An 18,406-nucleotide genomic window follows, 5' to 3' on the forward strand; every position below is an offset into this window, starting at 1 on the left:
CAGGGTCCCTGATTATCTAGGGGGTTCTTTGCTGAGCTGTCACCTTGCTTCAGGCTTGGAGCAACCCTTCGGTTGTGAAAACAAATCCGATCTCAACGTTGCTGAAGGAAGCTTGTTCTTACAGCAGAACGGATAACCAAGACAAGTCCTATAAACCTCATAAAGGTGCTTGGTTGGTGAGCAATAGGCAGCTTTGCATGTCCGGGAAGAGGACAGTGAAAGAAAAGCGATACACAGAAGGGAGGGAAGTATGTGAGAAAGGGGGGGGTGACGAGCTGGATTTTTATTGGAAGCTCTTAAACTGGTTGCTATGAGACCTTCTGCAGCTAATGCAGGCACCGCAGCCAGCGCGAGAGAGACTGCTAAACTGTACCTCTCGTGTCTCTCTCACTCTCTTCCCCTCCCCAATTGCTTGCATAGTTGTTTGAAAGAGAGCATCTGCCACTTCTGTGTGCGCCCCCCTCCCCAGAAGATGATGGAGACTGAACGTGAAATTCCCAATTCCTCCAACAGTTCTCCAGGAGACTCCAGGGAGTACAAGGTGGTGATGTTGGGATCAGGTGGAGTAGGCAAGAGTGGTAAGTTTCTGCTGTTGCTTTTGGGTGGGCTAGGGTATGTGTTGAAGGGCAGTGTTTGAGATGAACATGGATGTATGGATAGGGGGAGGGCACATTTAATAGCGTCGGAAATCCTGCTCTCCGTCGATCCGTAATTTGGATTAGAGAGTCGGTTTCTGTTGGTGTTAATAATAATAATAAAATGATTTTGAATGACTTTATTCATTGAGCCAAGGGCTGGTTTGCCAAGAATTTACCATTGTCAAAGTCTTGCACTGATTGTGGAAAGAGAGAGGGGAATAGGAGCTGTGTCAAACCACAAATGCACAACTCATATTGAGTCCAATGGATGTGATAGACCTTTGGATGTTTTGAGTGTGGGCCTGATGAACCTGAAACCCGGTGTCTGCCGAGTTTCAGATGCTACATGCTATAATGGGATAGTAGGAATTGGCCTATATATTTCCCCTTCAACTTTCCATCCTAGAGTTGTGCAAGGGAGCCCACCCACGGCCGATGAAAAAGCCAGCTCAGCAGTGACAAAGTGAATGGGATGCTTGCGGCTAACTTTCCCCAACTTTTCCTTTTGACTTCTTTATGGCTTGCCATTAGACCTTGGCTCATAATACAGTCACCTCTTGCCTGCAAAGTTATTAGGGTGTAACTCTGATATTCTCCTTCTCCCTCTGGACAAGAAGTTTGTTGGTATCGGACATATTATAATGCCCTGGAGAGAGAGGGAGAGAGAGATGCTGTTGTTCAGTGGCTGCGGTATCCTCCGAATGAGCTGTTACTTAGGTCTGGTGTTTGTCTTTTGCCAGAGATTGTAACCTTTTGATTTATCTTTGCTGACACTTAACATCCTCTAATCTTAAAGCTACTTTGCTGAGCACGCAGAGTCTGTCCTGGCACTTGCTTTCTGGGATGATGTACCTGCCTCTGAAACATGCCTATAATTACATCTGCTAAACCCCGTACACTCTATTAAGGCTCAGAACTACTAGACTGAACAAACAGCTGAATCAAGCTGTACATATTTTGTATATGAACTGTGCTTTCCTTTTGTTAAAAAAAAAAAACCCACCTTGACAACACAAGGTGTGAAAAGCAGCTACATTTTATTGACCTGCTTAGAATCTCCCAGAGTTTCAGGGTAGTGAGCAATCTATAAAGGGGAACTGAGCAAGCAGATGGGGAGGGGATTTTCTCTCCCCCACCTTGATGCCCTTATGTCTGACACAATATTAGAGAACATCTGGACTTTGCAACCTGTACATTTTACACGTGGAAGGGATTTAGAGGGTCCTATACAGCCCAGGCGTCTGTAGGAATATTAATTGTGATGTTGGTGAAAGTTTGTCACATGCCTCTAAGTTGCCGCTGAACTTAAGGTAAAGGTAAAGGGACCCCTGACCATTAAGTCGAGTCGTGACCGACTCTGGGATTGTGGCATTCATCTCGCTTTACTGGCTGAGGGAGCTGGCGTACAGCTTCCGGGTCATGTGGCCAGCATGACTAAGCCGCTTCTGGTGAACAGAGCAGCGCACGGAAACGCCATTTACCTTCCCGCCAGAGCAGTACCTATTTATCTACTTGCACTTTGACATGCTTTCGAACTGCTAGGTTGTCAGGAGTAGGGACTGAGCAACGGGAGCTCACACTGTCACAAGGATTCGAACCACCGACCTTCTGATCGGCAAGTCCTAGGTTCTGTGGTTTAACCCACAGCGCCACCCACGTCCCACCGCCGCTGAACTTAGTTTAAAATAAAAAATAAAAAGTGAATTTGGAGGGTGCTGCTCAGGTGAAATATCCAACAGTACAGAACATCTGCCCTTTGAGGGAAGGAGAAAATGTCCAGATATTTTTTGTTTAGGAGGGCAGACAGTAACTTAAGAGGGAATGTGCTAGATATTTAAAAAGCATAACATATATATATACACATTCTAAAGTGGATAGAGAGAATGTTCTCTCCCCTTTTTAACACCAAGGCTGAAATCCTATACACATTTTCATCAGGACACAATTAGGCTTACTTCCTAGAAGATTTCATTTCATGGGGGGAGTCACTCAGTGAAACTGGTCAGCGGCAGATCTTGACAACAGAAGATACAGTGGGTGTTAAATGAACAGAGGATGATGGAAGGATGTGACAGAACATCTACAGTTTGCTTACAGAAGGTCTCAGGGTTCAGTCCCCAGAACCTTCAGGTAGGACTGAGGCAGCCCCTTGCCTAAAATTCTGGAGAACCAATGGAAATCAGTATAGACAATTCTGAGCTAGCTGGAGCCATGGTTTGACTCAATGTGAGTTTCACATTTTGCTAGAATTCACATGGTACGGTGACAGCTACTAGTTTAGTTGGCTTAAGAGGGATAAGCTAACTTCATGGTATGGCACTGTGTTTCAATGTCTAGTTATGATTCCTGAATTTCATGAGGTTGGATTAGGTGACCCTTGCAATCCCTTTGAACTCTATAATTCTATGAGTCTATGACTATCGGTCATGATGGTCAAGGGGAAAGCTGCAGTTGCTGAAGGACTGCAGTGCAGGGAAAGGTACTAATTTTCAAAACCTGTTTCAGGGCTTTCCAGAAGAATCTGTCTTTCCTCTGGTGGTGTTGTGGGCCTCACGCCCCCAACACGAGCACGGAGGCTGGCTTCCAGCCCCCGCGCGATCAGGGGAATCCTCGGGGCTGCGTCATCCTCTGAGCCAGCCAATCGGGGGTTGTGGAGTGCCTCACTTAAGGCAAGCACGGCCCCGGGATCTCCCTCTTTTGACCGCTCAGCTGCTGAGGTTTCCCACCCACCCTTCAGGGTTCCCCTTTTGACCTTGCTATGGACCTCAGTTGGTTGCCATTAAAGGGCCTGGTAGGATTTTTTTCCACTTGGCAAATTGGCACTGGCCACTGGGTTTTTTGCCTGCCTCGTAGCAAATCGTCACAACTCCTTTGGTTTTGGCGGTTAGGCATTGGTAGGGGTATTGTTATGTAGATGTGTCGGGGGGGGGGGAGGAGTGCCATCACCTCCCCCAAATATTGAAGGGTAGTCAGGTAAAGGATTCCAGGGGGTGTGGCCTTGTCCGAAGCCTATGGAGGCCAGGGCCTAAAGCACCCCCCCCCGAGCGGTGACCCCGGGGGAGTTCCTAGTTGATGTGCATCAGCAGGTCTCCCCCTGCTGGTGTTAACCCTTCCCGGTCTTCAAGCAAACAGGCTGAAGCCGGATAGGACCAATGCCTAAGCCAGTACCGCTCTTTACCTGTAACCAATAAATTTGTGGCCAATTTTAGCGCATTAACCTAAATAATGGTGTCACGTGTCTTTATTTCTACTGGTGGGAGGCGGGAACTCACCACGCAACAAGGTGGGCAAAACCCTTTTGGTCCTGTTCCAGCAGGGATCTTCCTTGGTCCTTATCTCTAGGAATCTCAAGTGAGAGTTAAATGGCTTTGCATAGGGAGATGGAGGGTTGACACAAGGAAGGAGGTGGGTGGGAAGAAGTGACAAAAGAGCTGCCATTGGCCCAGGCACTCTGTTCAATTTGAGAAAGATAGCATCAGTTCCAAGTGCTTGCAGAAACACAGGGCCCATTCTAAGCAATGTGCTCAAAGAGGCTTTCCATCTGCTAGGTTTGCACTATGTAGGACTGTGCTTGAAGTTTTGCCTGAAGTGCAATCCTAAAAGGATTGCTAGCTAGGTGATGGGGAAGGAATTCAAGTCAATAGACTTTTAAAGCCAAGTCTATCAAATTTGCGCTTCATGGAAGCAATATGCAAAATGAATCAGAGCTCTCCTTTGAAATTCACACTTCTCTAAATTTTGTCACGCCAATTCTCCACCCAAACAATGTTTACAAAATGCCACATATGAAAAGCCTTCGGATACTACTTTAATAATCATGGCTCCCCTCAACAAATCCTGAAAGCTGTAGTTTGTTAAATGTACTGCGAGCTGTTAGGAGACTCCCTCAAAGAGCTACAATTGCCAGCACCCTTAACAAGCTACAGTTCCCAAGATTCTTTGAGGGTCATATAAGAGTAATTTAACTGTTGTTGTTGTTGTTGTTGATTATCTGTCCTTCACCCTAAGGTCCCAATTAAAACATAACATAACATTATTATTATTATTATTATTATTATTATTATTATTATTATTCCCCCCACCCATCTGTCTGGGCTTCAACAACCACTCTGGGCAGCTTCCATCACATACAGAAACATAATAAAACATCAAACATTAAAAACTTCCTGATACATGATTGCATTCAGATGTCTTTCAAAAGTTGTGTAGTTCTTTAGCTCCTTGACATCTGATGGGAAGGAGTTCCACCGGGAGGGCGCCTCCACCGAGAAGGCCCTCTGCCTGGTTCACTTTGTGCAGTGAGGGAACCTCCAGATGACCCTTGGAGGTGGACCTCAGTGTCCAGGCTGAAAGATGGGGTTGGAGACATTCATTTGGGTATACAGTGGTACCTCGGGTTACAGACACTTCAGGTTACAGACTCTGCTAACCCAGAAATAGTACCTCGGGTTAAGAACTTTGCTTCAGGATGAGAACAGAAATCGAGCGGCAGCAGCACGGTAGCAGTGGGAGGCCCCATTAGCTAAAGTGGTGCTTTAGGTTAAGAACAGTTTCAGGTTAAGAACGGGCCTCCGGAACGAATTAAGTACGTAACCTGAGGTACCACTATATAGTCTGAAACAACCCCCGGTCACAGAAATAAGGTGGGTCCTAAAAATGAATGTTACCTGTATATCTGAAGGACTGTCTCCACCCGCATCATTCTGCCCAGTTGCTGAGGTCCAGTGCCGAGGGCCTTCTGGCGGTTCCCTCACTGTGAGAAGCAAAGCTACAGGGAACCAGGCAGAGGGCCTTCTCGGTAGTGGCGCCCACCCTGTGGAACGCCCTCCCATCAGATATCAAAGAGATAAACAACTACCTGACATTTTAAAAGACATCTGAAGGCAACCCTGTTCAGGGAAGTTTTTAATGTGTGACTTTTTAATGTATTTTTAATCTTTGTTGGAAGCCGCCCAGAGTGGCTGGGGAAACCCAGCCAGATGGGCGGGATACAAATGATAAATGATGGTGATGGTGATGCTGCTGCAATAGCATTCAAACAAAATGGTTCCTCAATCAAGTTGGGCTCAACTTATGTTCTTCTTATAAAATCATAGAATTATGGGGTTGAAAGGGATCCAACGGGTAATGCTTATCACACAGAAACTGTACTCAGATTGTTGTGGCACATGGTGACCTGAATGACAGACCCTGATCAGGGTGGGTGCTGTTATGGACTGAAGTTCTCACCCTGGGCCAGCAGATAGTTTTCACTCAGGTCCACATATGCAAATAGGGGATTGAAAGTGACATTCAGTGATTGGATAGTTACAGAAAATGGTTACACTTGTGTTCTAGTGGAGCTCTATATAAGCAGGCTGGCTGAACCCTTCAGTTCAGTTCTGTTCTGGCCTGTGAATAAACAAGAGCTGTTTGAAGAATTACTGTGTCATCTGATATGTTCACCCACAACTTAACAGGTGCTGTGTCTTGTGGTGTGTGGATCTCCCACCAGCCCCTTCCAACATTATGATTCCACCAGACAAAGGGAAGACATGCAAAGCAGAGAGGAGTGCTTTGGCCCAAGAGGAAAAACTCACACATCTGCCAGGGAGCCAGCTGCCCCATTTCCAAAACAGCCCGTCTGTGCAAAGCTTCCTTTTACTACCCTCTTATTTAGACGCGAAACAAGCGATACACAAAATATATTTAAAGGACCCTGCATCCCAGTCTTTAAATTTGTTATGCTAATTACGCTAATAACTATAATTAATTACAATGCACTCCGCTCAGTGTTTGCAGTAATTAGCCATGAGGGCTGCACAAAGCATTGGGTTAAGCATTCTAAAAGGAAGGAGCTCTAAACAAGCCAGAGTGAACTGACATCGCGCTCCTGAGTTAACTGGAATTACTAGATGACTCACAGTGGGATGGAATGTGCAGGGTGCAATACTATATGAAGAGGTGGGCAAAGCCTCATAGGCCCTGGAAAGAACCATCTGGTTTTAGCTTAATGGCAAGGATGAGTGGCAGCTCCCCAATGCCTCAGTGTGGGATCAAACCATTGTAGAGTTGGAAAGACCATCTAATCTAAGGTTACCAGATGTTTTTCAATGAATCCAGGGACTAAATAAATAAATACTACACGTTCGGGGCATTGATGCTGCAGCGATGGTGGCGGCAGAGGGGTAGCAGCCGCCGCCTTGACCTCAAACACCATGTTTCCCCTTCCTCTGAGGCTCCGATCTCCTTTCTCCATGAGCTTGGCCAGCCCGTGAGTTGTTGGTTCTTCAGTGGTGGTGGGGAAGTGGTGCACGGTGGGTCAGGCATGGAAGGTGGAGAAGGAGGGCCGAAAGCAGTGGCGGTGGTGAGGCTCAGGCAGCGCGATGCCTCCCTTCCCATCAGAGCAGCCCCAATCCTGTTCCTACTTTCATGCAAGCAGGAGGGGGTAGGGATCTCTCAGCTGGGAAGGGAGGCTTTCCATTGCCTAACTGAGAGATCCCTGCCCCCTCCTGCTTGCATGCAAGCTCTGATAGGCAGCGTGAAGCCTCCCTTCACAACTGAGAGATCCCTGCCGTGCTCCTGCTTACACACAAGTAGGAGTTGGGAGGCTGCTCTGATAGGCAGCACGAAGCCTCCCTTCACAGCTTAGTTGCTGGGGTCAGGGAAGGTGGAGGCAGCCCGGAAGCTGCATCTTAGAGCCCATGCACCATCGTCATATGGGGACTTCTGATCCAGGCTGCTGAGACTGCCGCTGCTGTGCTTCCTGGGGACATTAGATGAAATCCAGGATCATTCTGGGGATGGAATTTGTCCAGGGACTTATTTGCAAATCCGGGGACTGCCCCCGGGAAATGGGGGTGTCTGGTAAGCCTAATCTAGTTCATCCCCCTGCAATGCAGTCAGTGAAATTGATGCTGTCCTATCAACAGTGCTGTGGGGAATGGGATAGAGCAGGGCTGGGTGGACCTTCAGGCTGGAAGCCAAATGTGGCCCTTCAGAATCTCTATCAGGCCCTCAAGACTCTCCCTCCCTCTCAATGTCCTTCTCCACAGGCTATGCCTCCTCCTTAGCCTTGCACCATCCTCAAGTGGTTTTGCCTTTGTGGATTGTGCAGTTGCGTGTTGAGTCCCACAGTGCCACCCCCCAAAAATTCACACTTCACACATGATTTTTTGTTTAAGGTTTTTGGCATAAATTTTGGCCACAACTTTATTCAAATACAAAAAATGTGAGTGGTTGCTTAGGCATTGGTTTGACTATCTGTCCTTGCCCCCCGAGGACAGAGCTGGCACTTCCGGGCACCACCGGAAGCCAGCGTGGGAAACAAGTATTGGGGAGAAGTGAGGATGGGAAACAGTCCAACACTTCTCACCCTCATGTTCCGTTGGGGCTTGCACGGCCCAAGCCCGGCTCCACGGGCAAGGACGAAAGAATGGCAAGCCCCTGGATTCCTTTAACGGAATTCCCTTTCCGCATCATTTGGAGGGATAGGCACCTTACCCCTCCAAGAACCAATTTAACCAATGCCTAACCGCCAACCTTACAAGTTGTGACGATTTGCTACGTAGTAGGCAAAAACCAAATGGCACCAGCCAATCAGCCAGATGGCAAAATTCCTACTAGACCCTGCACCAAGGCGGACGACCCCATGACAGGCAATAGCAAGGTCAATAAACCACAGAACCACCCTATAGAGGGAGGGGGGGCAGGTGATCCGATGCAAAAACGGCCAAGAGATCGTCCCATCGTCTACTCCTAATATTTATAGACTTTGGCCCCTCCTTCGAATTTGCAACACACAAAAATCCCCAGCAACCCAATTAACCCTTTACCTGTTTGGGTTCCAAATTTGCCTAGTCATGACCCGGTGGCCTGTTCCCCCAACCGCAACACGTGCTCTCTGTTAAGGAGAACACGCTTTGTCATTATTTGGATCTATATCCTGCCTTTCCTCCTGAAGGAGCCCAGGGCAGCAGAAGAAAACAAGCTTAAAAAGCATTCTATAAACAGTTTAAACAACCTAAAAATAGTTGTGGTTAAAAACAAGTATTCGGTAATCTCAGGATTGCTTGTAACAGTGTTCTTCAGCCATCACATGCCTGGGTACACAGGACTGTATTCAAGGTGCTCCTAAAAGACAATAATGATGAAGACAGGCACACCTCACCAGGAAGGGCAGTCCACAAACTGGGAGCCGCCACTGAAAAGGCCCTGTTGAGGGTCAATGCCAACCAGGAGGTCCCCATGGAACCACCACCAAGAAAGTCTCACCTGCTGATCATAGTTTCAGATGCCTGATACTTTGAGAGATGCTCTTGTAGGTATTTGGGCCCCAAGCCAAGGGTTTGGGAGTTCATATGCTAGTACCAGCTCCTTGAATTGGGTTCAGTACCTCACTGGCAACCAGTGCAGGTCTTTCAGAACCAGTGCCATTGGGAATGTTTTTCTGTGCTGAGTTTTTTCATTTTTTTTACCAGCTCTGATTCTTTTATTCCTGGTTCAGACTTCACTATTTCATATAAAAGCCCCCCCCCCTATAAGTTTTACCTGGACTGATTTTGTGATTCTGTATCTGGGACACCAGATCAGTATGTAGCAACGTGCACCGAAGACCACAGGATTCCTGATTCCTGGAATTTCACACTGGATTGTTAGCTCTGTTCTTCTCTCAAATGAAAAGACCATGGGGTTGGGACAGCTGGGATAATGTAGTGAGCTTTAACTAGAGAGATCAAGGTGAGCTACTGCAGGATTCAACAATGGTTGAATTGTAACTGATTTGAATCTTGCACATCATTCTTCTGAATATTCTTCTGAGATTTATTCATGTATAACGTGCTGTTGATTTCCCCCCTTTGATTTCATTACGCTCCAATCTTTCACAAACTGTGATGTGTTCATTGGCCTTCTGCTGGTGTCTTTAAAAAGAAAATTCCTAATGGATTTTGGCTTCTCACTTCCTGTCTGGGCACCACCCTCTTGCGAGTTGGAGCAATTTAAGAGCCTCATTTTTAGGCTGAATTACGCTGAATGTCCTGTTGCACCTACTTGTATTTGTTTAAAACAGCCTTGGGGAATCTTTGGTTCTCTGTGTGCTGATGGACTCTGATGGATCACTGAGACCATCTGCAGGAATGCCTCTGGTCATTTCCCGAAATGGTGAGGCTCATTCAACAACCATGAGAAACTGAAACTTTAGTGCCATTGGTCCAGTCCTGTGGAACAGCCTGCCAATAGACTCAGTGGAGGTGCACTGTGCCAGCTTTTAACAACCCGCTGGAAACTTTCCTATTCTGTGAGACCTATGTAGGCAATTAAGAGTACATCTTTCCACAATGCTTTACTGATCTCAGTTTTAACTTTTAAAAAACTTTTTGTGCTTTTACTGTATGGCTGTAATTCATTTCTACTGTTGCAAACTGCTTTGATATACTTTTGTGATATTGTTGTTGTTGTGTAGTCGTTTAGTCGTGTCCGACTCTTCGTGACCCCATGGACCAGAGTACGCCAGGCACTCCTGTCTTCCACTGCCTCCCGCAGTTTGGTCAAACTCATGTTGCCAGCTTCGAGAACACTGTCCAACCATCTCGTCCTCTGTCGTCCCCTTCTCCTTGTGCCCTCCATCTTCCCCAACATCAGGGTCTTTTCCAGGGAGTCTTCTCTTCTCATGAGGTGGCCAAAGTATTGGAGCCTCAGCTTCACAATCTGTCCTTCCAGTGAGGACTCCGGGCTGATTTCCTTAAGAATAGATAGGTTTGATCTTCTTGCAGTCCATGGGACTCTCAAGAGTCTTCTCCAGCACCATAATTCAAAAGCATCAATTCTTTGGTGGTCAGCCTTCTTTATGGTCCAGCTCTCACTTCCATACATTTTGTGATATAGCGGCACACAAACATTTTTATATAAAGCAGGGTTGCCATATCTTGAAGAGCAAAAAAGAGGACAGCCTGAACTGCTGCCAGCCAGAGCCGGACAGAGAGGCATGCAGGTACAGGCACATGGGGCCACTGCCACCACACTTGCACACCTCTTTCCCCAGCTTAGGCTGGCAGCAGCTGCGGCATGCAGAGCACCCGTGTGCTTCTTTCCTGGCTCGGGTTGGCAGTGGCTGTGGCATACAGAGCTGCCCACACCTGAGCTGCGTGCACCTGAGCCCAAGCCAAAAATCAATCAATGAAACGAACAAACAAACAAATAACCCCCCTCAAAAAAAATAGACATTTCCTCTAAAATGTAAAAAATTGCCTGAAATGGGCCTGTTGGTCCCCCAAAAGAGGACATGTCCAGGATTTCCAGGACATATGGCAACGCTATAATATAAAAAGCCAACCAAGCAAACAGATAATATAATAAAACTCCTATCAGTCCCAACCAGCATGCCTAGTGGTCAGGGATGATGGGAGATGAAGTCCTACAGCACCCGGATTTCCATAGTTCCCCCAACTCTGGCTTAAAACCTTTTAGACATTGAGAGATCCTATGAACAAATAGGCAGAGCAGCTTCCATCTCTGGGAGGAAAAGGCCTTCGCTCAACTTGAAGCCATTTATCATCATTCTGTCAGGCTCAAAATGCATTCATGTTTTTGCATTAACATTTATTTTTACAAATCTGGACAGAACTGCTGGTCAGAATTCTTTCCACCTCGGGGGCAACACAAACATAAAGCCTTTCATTATTTCGTCAGCGCCTGTGATTCGCCTGCCAGAGGCGACTGGGATTCAATTATGTTTCCCATGTGTACATTTAATGGGTTCCCTTGTGTAAGTCAAATACCAACGGGTTGTTGAGAGAACGTGGCATGAAGGTTTCTCCCTTCAGAACTGGGGGGTTGCGGGGGGGGGGCGCATAGATGGTGACAAATTGGACGAGGGTCAGAGGAGAGCAACAAAATATTATTAAAGGCCCAGAGTTTCTGATTTATGAGGATGGGATTAAAGGGGCTGTACATGCGCAGCTTCGACAAACAATAGACCCCGGATTTTTTTGGTATTAACTAACAGCATTCTTTCAATTTGTGTTAATGTGATGGGGAATTAGGCTAGGGGTCTTGACAGCCCTTGCAATTTGTAAGACTTTAAGGGGGCATAGGCATTAACAAGGGAGCCTCCAAAGTGAGAGAGGAGGGGCTGCAACCAGTGGGGATAATGGGATGAAATGATTGAATTAAAACCAAGGGACATTTTGGTTGAATATTTAATTTGGCTATGGGGCGCTCGCTTGATGTGCCTTTTGAGGGAGGGCATTTATCAGCAAACATTTGCTCGCAGAAAGATTGATTGGCCCATGGAACCATCTCCCTGGGGAGCAGCTTTGTAGAAACTCGCAGCACGTTTGAAGTGAGCTGGAGAAAATGAGCATGGCTCTCAGCATTTCAAACATTCTCACGTTGCCCAGGGGAAGGGTGGATCGGACAACTTCCATTGTGATTTGTTCTATTCTAAGCCCACATTTAAAACACAGTGATATCACTTTAAATCAGGCTTCTTCAACCTTGGCCCTCCAGATGTTTACAGACTACAATTCCCATCATCCTCGACCACTGGTCCTGCTAGCTAGGGATCATGGGAGTTGTAGGCCAAAAACATCTGGAGGGCTGAGGTTGAGGAAGCCTGCTTTAAATAGTTAAGGCTCCTCCCAATGAATTCTGGGAACTGTTGTTCATTAAGAGTGCTGGCAAAACAAAAAAAACACACTACAACAGTTGATAAAAAATTACATTTTAAAAAGACCCTAAAATGAAATTTATTAACTCAGTTGTTTTTTCCAAAAAGAAAAAACGTCCTTCTCCTTCTCCTTCTCCTTCTCCTTCTCCTTCTCTTCCTCCTCCTTCTCCCATTCTTTCACCTTATCAAGGTGTCCAAATAATGCACCATCAATACATTTTGACAAACCACCCCAAACTCCAAGTGGTGTGATACTACAGGTTTCCCGGTACTTGCCCAGGATTCGGTTCCCTTGGAATGAGGGACAGCAGAGACTGTGGTAACTTTAGGATATATGGTTTATTTACACATATATGCAACCTGAGCCTAAGATGGAGGATCTCACAGCATTAACACCTGAAAAAGTCTTGCTTCTATCATACGCACAGCCTAGGATTGCAGCAGAAACCAAGCCTAGCTTTTCAGAGCTTATCCACACTCACTCTTTGCAAGCGCAGGTCCACACTTTAAAATTCTGTGTCTGAGTGCCCTGGTTGTTGTTCCAGAACTTTCCCTATGAAAACCCACTCTTGGAAGCTGAAGTGCAAACAAACAACAATCCAGGTTTTCCACAAATTGCTGTTTGCTCTTATTCAGCTTTAGAGAGTGAGTTTTCATGAGGAAAGCTCTGGAGGAGGAAACAAAACAAAATGAAAAAGGAATTTGGACACAGAATTCTAAATAAGCCCTCGGCTTATAACCTGATCTCAGCTCAGATCACCCACAACTAGTGATGTTAAATTCTCAAGAATATTCTTCAGAGAATAGTCTCACCTTACATCACTACCCACAACTACCTTTGATGTACCAGCCAGGAGTGGTGATGATTCACAACCATTGCCCTAGACAAAGAGTTGCTGATTGAGGTGCTTAAGTGGCAAGCTATGAGCATTAACTTGCAGTTGCCCAGTTGGCAATGGGACCTTCCATCAGGTTCTAACCCAGGGGTTCTCAACCTGTGGGTCCCCAAATGTTGTTGGACTACAACTCCCATCATCCCTGAGCTCTGGCCTTGCTAGCTAGGGGTGATGGGAGTTGTAGTTCAACCACATCTGGGGACCCACAGGTTGAGAAAGGCTGTTCTAAACTTTCCTGGGTACAAGATTCCAGGGACAATTAGGACGGACACAGGGCATCATGCAAACAGACCACCCACAAACTCACAACAAGATTCTGCTATATTTCGAAGCTGCATGCTCATCCTTTTGGATTCCATTCCTCACTTCAGTTTCACCACCATTTGCTTCCCTGTCAGGATTAGGACAGGAAAGGATTAGGACAGATGGGCAAAGTCATAGCAATCCAACAATCATCATCATCACCACCAAGCAAAGGGCAGCTGCCATAAATGACAATTGTGGGAAGGACATGCGCTTGCCAAAGCAATAAGACAAGAAGCAAGAAGGCACAATTTCGGAACTTCAGCATCATCACAACCCCAAACTAGGATGGGGATATGGTCATGAGAAGGTCTGAAGAGAGAATGGAAAGCTTATGTTGGCCCTTGGTGGGGGGAGTGGAATCGAGCCATCCACCGTAAGCAAACTCCTCCTATTAAAACAAGGCAGCAAAGACAGCAATAAAAATAAATGACCAGTGACTGTAATCTATCCGAGTAAGCTTTATATAAGTGCAAATTGCACCAAGCACATTTCCAACCTCTTAATGGGGGGAAAAAATAGTTGTTGGAGCACCCTGATGGAACAAGCAAGAGTGAATTATAAAATTCAAAACCTCCAAGGCAACTACTTTCCCCTAGCAATATTTTCGTCCATATGAAAGTGCCCATTTTCCAAAGGGACGGATTCACGTTGTAATTTGAGCCCATGTAGGTCTGGTCACTTTCAATCTCATGTCCTGTGTTCATCCAGAAGTCAGTTTTGCCCTGTTTCTGGATTAATCTGCATTTTTAATAATCTACACAGATGTTACCTTTAGTGTGTGTGTGTGTGTGTGTGTGTGTGTGTGTGTGTGTGTAGGGACACAGGCGCACAGGTGGCACTGTGGTCTAAACCACTGAGCCACTTGGGCTTGCTGATCAGAAGGTCGGCAGTTCAAATCCCCATGATGGGGTGAGTTCCCATTGCTCTGTCCCAGCTCCTCCCGACCTAGCAGTTCGAAAGCATGCCAGTACAAGTAGATAAATAGGTACTGCTGTGGCGGGAAAGTAAATGGCATTTCTGTGTGCTCTGGTTTCTGTCACGGTGTTCCGTTGCACCAGAAGCGGTTTAGTCATGCTGGCCACATGACCCGGAAGGCTGTCTGTGGACGAGCAGCTGCTCCCTTGGCCTGAAAGTGAGATGAATGCCGCAACCCCATAGTTGCCTTTGACTGGACTTAATCTTTCAGGGGTCCTTTACCTTTTTACCTTGTGTGTGTATACAGTTCACCAGATTCATACGAAACCTGAACCAAATTGGGCCAGTTCAGGTGGATCTGGGCTCTAGCCCAATCATGTTGAGAAAAGTCCTTGATTGAAGGAGAAGCACACAACCTCTGCAGAGAGTAGCATGGGGCTGATTGGAAGATGGCTTTCATACAGCCCTGCACCAGGCTTGGGTTGCAGGCGTCTGATCTTAGAAGCCAACCTGAGCAGTATTTTGCCTCTCTGCTTACCAGTGAGCAGTGGGTTCAATCATACTGGCTGCAGAGGTCAGGTTTGCCAACATGCTCCCCACTCAGATTGGGGCTAATTCAAAGTCCCAGATTAAGGCTTTGATCAGATTTGGGGAGGGGGTACACACAGGGAGGGAGGGAGGGATGGAGGGATGGTGAGAGAGAGAGAGAGAGAGAGAGAGAGAGAGAGAGAGAGACTGCAGTCTTATAGTTCCCTGGGAGTAATTCTCCTTGGACTCTTTGTGTGGGGTGGGCAGTACTGAGATTTTTGTAGGATTTCACGAGATTCATTTCTAGACATAGTTTATCTCAAAGCACACATTTTAAAAGCAATTTTCAGAGGGGTTTTTGAGCCAATGACTACTTTAGGACATTTGAAAAATGCAAAAAAAAATTTCCCAATGTATAGCAACATTCTGAGCAACACATTAAGGACTAAGGGTAGACTTGCCTAAAGAAAAATGTTTTCAGCAGGTCACAAAAAGAGTACAGAAAAATTGCCTTCCTGGCTTCAATAGACAGGGAGTTTCAGAGTGCAGGTGTTGCCACACTAACGAGTCTATTCCTTCAAAGAGTAGGATTAATATTATGTAGCCCTAGTGGCATTATTATTTTCAATTATGCATCACTCCGTTTGAAACATCTCATAGCTATGCCAACTTTTTAAAACAACAACACTGAATGTATATATATATAAAACACATTTCTTGAAAAGCACAGTTAAAGCAATTACACATCTTACAAAAAATTATATCCAATACAAATATCAAGTGGGATAAAACTCTCCACTTAGAAGGTGTGTTGAAAAAGGGACACAAGGACCATAATGGCAAGGCACAGCCATCATGGTTAGTCGCCATTGATAGTCATCTCCTCCACACATTTGTCTAATCCTCTTTTCAAGTCAACTGGGTTGATGTCCATCATGGCCTCCTGTGGAAATGAGTTCCACAGTTCAACTCCGCCCCATGTAAAAAAGTACTTTCTTTTACACATCCTGAATCTCCCAACATTCTGCTTTACTGGCAGCCCGTGAGTTCTAGTGTTATGAAAGAAGGGTGGGGGGGGGAACTCTCTCTCCATTTTCTCCATGATTTATTTATTTTTCAATTTTCTCATGTCTCTTATTTACCTTTACCTTATTTACCTTTTCTCTGAACGAAGAAGTCCCAACCTTTCTTCAATAGGAAGGTCTTCTCCCTCTATACAAGATTGGATCCAAAAGCTAACAGAATATGCCGAATTAGACGGTCTATCAGAAAAAAATAATAAAGAATAAATCAAAACAGGATTTGTTTCAAAATGGGAGGTTTTCAAAGAATATTTAATATAGTAGTTTAAACTCTGTTGCAGCATTCAAGGAACTTCAGTAATAGTTGCAAGGCAGATATAAGAAGTAAGATATATTAAGAAAAAGTTATGATAAAAGTGTGTATTGGCAATAAGTAATGTGAAATCAAAATATGGAATAGATGGGAGGTTGGGTCTTTAGTGTTAAGACCAATTTATGCTTTATCGTTTGTTAAGAAAATTCTGTGTCTATGGTTATTCCTGGGTGTAATTTGGTATTTGTGTTTTCTTTTTCTTTCTTTTCTTGCTGTATCAATAATAATAAAAAAGAAGGTCTTCAATAGGTGCTGGAAAGTCAGCAGAGAGACCATGTGTGTGATATGTTATAGCAGGAAGTTTTGATAAGTAAGTGCCACCAGACTAAAGGCCCAATTCTGATGTTGTAAAGAACAGATCTCTTGATAAGATAAAATCTGCAGGAAACACTGTACTGCACAGCACAGTGATTGGTTGCCTCAATAAGGGATGGTAAGATCTTTTTGACATCCCTAATAAACAGAGGTACACATTAATATAACATTATTGGGATATGAAACGATCGACTAGGTCAGGGTCACAATCGTCTGCCCTTCGGCTCAATGCTTCAGACACCTGTGGCTGAAAGAACCCATCACCCAAATGATGATGCGATAGGGAAGGATTCCTGGATTAATGCAAAGGGGATCCTGCAAGTTCAGTCCAGAGTTCAGCCAAACTGTCACGGACAAATGTTATGCATAATTCATTTTTTTGACTTAGTGCCCATAAAGCATTGATGGGAGAAAAGAAAAGAAAAATCAGCTGGCAGTTCAGAGAGGAATGATTTCCACTTCCCTCCAAGCTTCACTTCTTTGCATGGGCCGTTCCTTTAAGGGCACAGGGAGGAAAACAAATTTATGAGAGCGATGCCAGGTGGAAAATACCACTTGTTTATGTTAGTGAGCTGTGTGCCGCTTGCCCGATTTTTCATATCCCATTTTTATCTTCTCCATAAACAACTTTAAGGGCATTGCTTGTTAATAAAAACATTTTATTAGGAATATGTGGGTTTTTCAAGGGCTCAGATTTGCAGACTCTTTATATAGGCTATGCATTTGCTTCCCGCGTTCATATCTTGCTTTAGATTCCACATCTTGAAAAAGACATGGAATACCAGTGAATACCATCCCCATGCCCTGTTTCAGATTGTGCATCAAAAGGTGCATTTAGGAAATCAACCCCAAAAGTGTGGGCAGACCAGATGAATATACTGAGTCAGACCAATGGCCCATCTAGACTAGGCTTGCCCCCTCTGACTAGCCAGATAGGCAGCGTATAAATAATAATAATAATTATTACCAGGTCTGGGATCTTCCAAGTCCTACTATATGGGCTTCATGCAGATCAACCCAATCTGCCCTTTCCGAACCACTCTGCATAACACAGTTCAACCATCCACTGGTTCCTGCACCTCTAAAATTTGGATTTCAGCTAAAAAATGGGCATCCCCTTGATCTCTTGACCCAAGTCTCTGTTTTGAATTACTGCGTTGTTTTAATGGATCTGCTTTATTGCATAGAATTATAGAATTGGAAGGGACACCAAGGGTCATCTAGTCCAACCCTCTGTCATGCAGGAATCATAGCCAAAGCATCCACAATAGATGACCATCCAACCTCTGCTTAAAAACTTCCAAGGGAGGGAGGGAGGGAGACCCTCCACTGTTCAACAGCTCTTACTGCATACTTTAATTGTGCCTTTTAATTACTGTAACTTGAAGCCATTGGTTTGGGTCCTAGCCTCAGGAGCAGGAGAAAACAAACTTGCTCCATCTTCCTTTTGGATATCTGAAGATGGCTTTCATATCTCCTCCCAGTCTCCTCTTTTCCTGGCCAAACATACCCAACTTCCTTAATGGAATGTGTGCAGAAAAGGGCAACCAGGATGATCAAGGGTCTGGAAACCAAGCCTTATAAGGATATAAGGCTTGGTTTCCAGACCCTTGATCATCCTGGTTGCCCTTTTCTGCACACATTTCAGCTTGTCAATATCCTTCTTAAATTGTGGCACCCAGAACTGGACACAGTAGACCAGGCATGGTTTAACCAAGGCAGAATAGAGCAGTACTACTATTCATTTTATCTGGACACTATACTTT

The 18,406-nt window shown here is 45.3% G+C and overlaps 1 protein-coding gene across 1 annotated transcript in view; it reads left to right on the plus strand.

The window, feature by feature from the left end:
- The first annotated feature begins 318 nt into the window (after nucleotides 1–318).
- The window catches only part of RIT2 (Ras like without CAAX 2), a 178,233-nt gene continuing 160,145 nt past the window's right edge, over nucleotides 319–18,406 (plus strand). The window contains exon 1 of the mRNA XM_077936519.1: nucleotides 319–578. Coding sequence (XP_077792645.1) covers nucleotides 473–578 — 106 coding nt within the window. The 5' untranslated portion in view covers nucleotides 319–472. The remainder of the gene's footprint in view (nucleotides 579–18,406) is intronic.

The sequence above is a fragment of the Podarcis muralis genome, chromosome 11 (assembly GCF_964188315.1).
Source record: "Podarcis muralis chromosome 11, rPodMur119.hap1.1, whole genome shotgun sequence".
NCBI classification, from domain to species: Eukaryota; Metazoa; Chordata; class Lepidosauria; order Squamata; family Lacertidae; genus Podarcis; species Podarcis muralis.